Source organism: Penaeus chinensis, chromosome 26 (genome assembly GCF_019202785.1).
Source record: "Penaeus chinensis breed Huanghai No. 1 chromosome 26, ASM1920278v2, whole genome shotgun sequence".
NCBI lineage: Eukaryota > Metazoa > Arthropoda > Malacostraca > Decapoda > Penaeidae > Penaeus > Penaeus chinensis.
Window position 1 is genome coordinate 12,733,911 of NC_061844.1, and position 2,500 is coordinate 12,736,410.

General features: G+C 38.0%; 1 protein-coding gene across 1 annotated transcript in view; it reads right to left on the reverse strand.

The window, feature by feature from the left end:
- Window positions 1-2,500, reverse strand: part of LOC125038860 (calcium/calmodulin-dependent protein kinase type II alpha chain-like) — a gene marked incomplete in the record, with an annotated part of 223,328 nt that overhangs the window by 68,243 nt on the left and 152,585 nt on the right. Inside the window, 1 exon segment of the mRNA XM_047632477.1 lies at window positions 1,000-1,138. Coding sequence (XP_047488433.1) covers window positions 1,000-1,138 — 139 coding nt within the window.

Consider the following 2,500-nt stretch of genomic DNA (forward strand, 5'->3'; position numbering starts at 1 on the left):
TCTCTCTCTCTCTCATTTAATCCACCCTTCGCTGTCTCTCTGCGTATCTTTCTCTGTCTGTCTGTCTGCCGGTCTGTCTCTGTGTGTATGTCAGTGTATCTGCCTGCCTGACTGCCTGATTGCCTGCCTGCCTGCATGTCTTTTTGTCTCTGTCTCTCACTCTCTCTCTTTCATCTGTTTTTCTCTCTTATTTAATCAATTCTCTGTCTCTCTGCGTATCTTTCTCTATCTGCCTGTCTGTCTCTGTGTGTATGCCTGCCTGCATGTTTGTCTCTCTCTCTCACTCTCTCTCTTCCATCTGTTTCTCTCTCTTTAATTCGCCCTTCTCTGTCTCACTACGTATTTTTCTCTGTGTGTCTACCTGTCTCTGTCTCTGTCTCTCTGTGTCTCTCTGTATCTGTCTCTCTCTATCTCTCTCTCTCTCTCTCTCTCTCTCTCTCTCTCTCTCTCTCTCTCTCTCTCTCTCTCTCTCTCTCTCTCTCTCTCTCTCTCTCTCTCTCTCTCCCTCTCTCTCCCTCTCTCTCTCTCTCCGCACTTTACACCCTGATCGGTCATGCTGCTCTCTACACCAGAAATCCCTCGACGAAGGTGCAGACGAAACGCAATCAGAATTCCCATGCATCTTTGATCTTTAGTTTGGTGTGCATGACGGCGTGTGCATGACGGCGTGTGCGTGTGTTTATGTTTATGATATGGATAAGGGAAAAATATATATATACGAATAGAAAGATAGATATGAGAAATATACAGACAGATAAGGAGAAAGATGGAAGAAGGCAGCGGGGAAAAAATATCAATAAAGTAAAGAAATGGTGACGAAGGAAAAGAAAAGGAAGAAGAAAAAAAAAAAAAAAAAAAAAAAAAAAAAGAAATTGGGAGACGAAACAAGAAGAAACAGAGGAAGAAGAATCAAGAATATAATCATGAACAATAGTAAACGAAGTGACGCAAAGAAAGAAAGGAAAACAACAAACAAACAAAGAAATCCAATGGCCTCACCTTTAAATCCCTATGTACAATATTATTATGATGACAATGATTTACACTTTCTAAAATTTGTTGAATACAATGTGAAGCATCTGCCTCGCTGTAGAATTCTCGAGCGACGATGTCCTCGAACAGCTCTCCGCCGGTGACCCTGGGGGGAGGAGGGGGGGGGGGTGAGGGGGCGCTCGTGTAACAGGCGGTGGAAGGGTTTTTAATGTCTCGTATTATTATCTTTTCATACTCTTCCATTCTTTGTTTATGTTAATTTTTTTTTCGTTTCTTCGTATATATTAATATTTCTTTGTTTATGTTATTTTTTTTTATATTTATTTGTACTGATATTTTTTTCATATGATTGTTCTGGATTTATTCTTCCTGTCATTGTTTTTCTAAATATATTTTAATTTGTTTTTGTTTACGTTATGGTAACTATTTTCATCGTCACCCTGTTATCAATATTATCATTACTAAAATCATCTTCATCAATAGTATCGTTACAATAGTATCACTACAAATATTCTGTTTTCATCAGCAGCTTAATTGACTGATCATGGTTTTCCTCTTTTCCAATATTTTTTTTCTCCATAAGTTAACCATCATTTCAGCTCTAATGATTTTACTTTACACATTCTATCCTTCTGACTTTACTTCAAAGACATAGGAAACCTTTACCTCTCCAGCCTCCAAACGCCACAAGGCTCCAAGCTGTCGGGCTAAACGCGTCACAGCCACAAGATTATCTATCACCCTTAACCAACGCAAAATAGCGAGCTGTGACTCTCCTGACTATCTTTGGAAAGCTGCGTAACAGCATTAACCTCTATACCGTGACGTGCTGTTTTGACATCAATCGGGTTCCGCTGTTTTACTGTTGCAGCATCTGGCTTACCTCGCCACGCCGGGGAAAGTTGGAACAAAGCAAGAAACAACGAAACGGTATATTGCAACCCCGAGAAAAAATAATGAAATAACCACACCATTTGGACGTACCCAATACATCACAATAGTGCAAATAACAAGACTTTCTAAATAAAAGCTCCTTAATTTATTTCGAGTATATATTTTGTTCATACTTCTTGGTGTGATAATACCGAATATAATCAAAATGACAATAAATCAAACGCCACTTAGACGTATCCAATACATCACAGTAATGCAAATAACAAGACTTCTCTTAATTAAGTGCCCTAGTTTCTAACTTTGAATTTATATTTTGTAGGAATACTTCCTCTGCTAACACTCATGATGAGGGTCTTACTCAAATTAACAATGCCACATATTCCAAGATTTTTCGAAATAAACGTAATCTAGTTTCTAAATTATGAGCATAAATCTTTTTCCTTACTTCTTGATGTACTAAATCTAAATATGAAGGACTCTCTGAAAATAACAATGAAATTAGCACCTCACACTTGCCTAACATATCACAAAATAGACGTTACCTACTTTCTAAAATACAGTATGAACCATTATCTTTTTGAAGTGATAATACTTACTACGGGGAACCATCTCG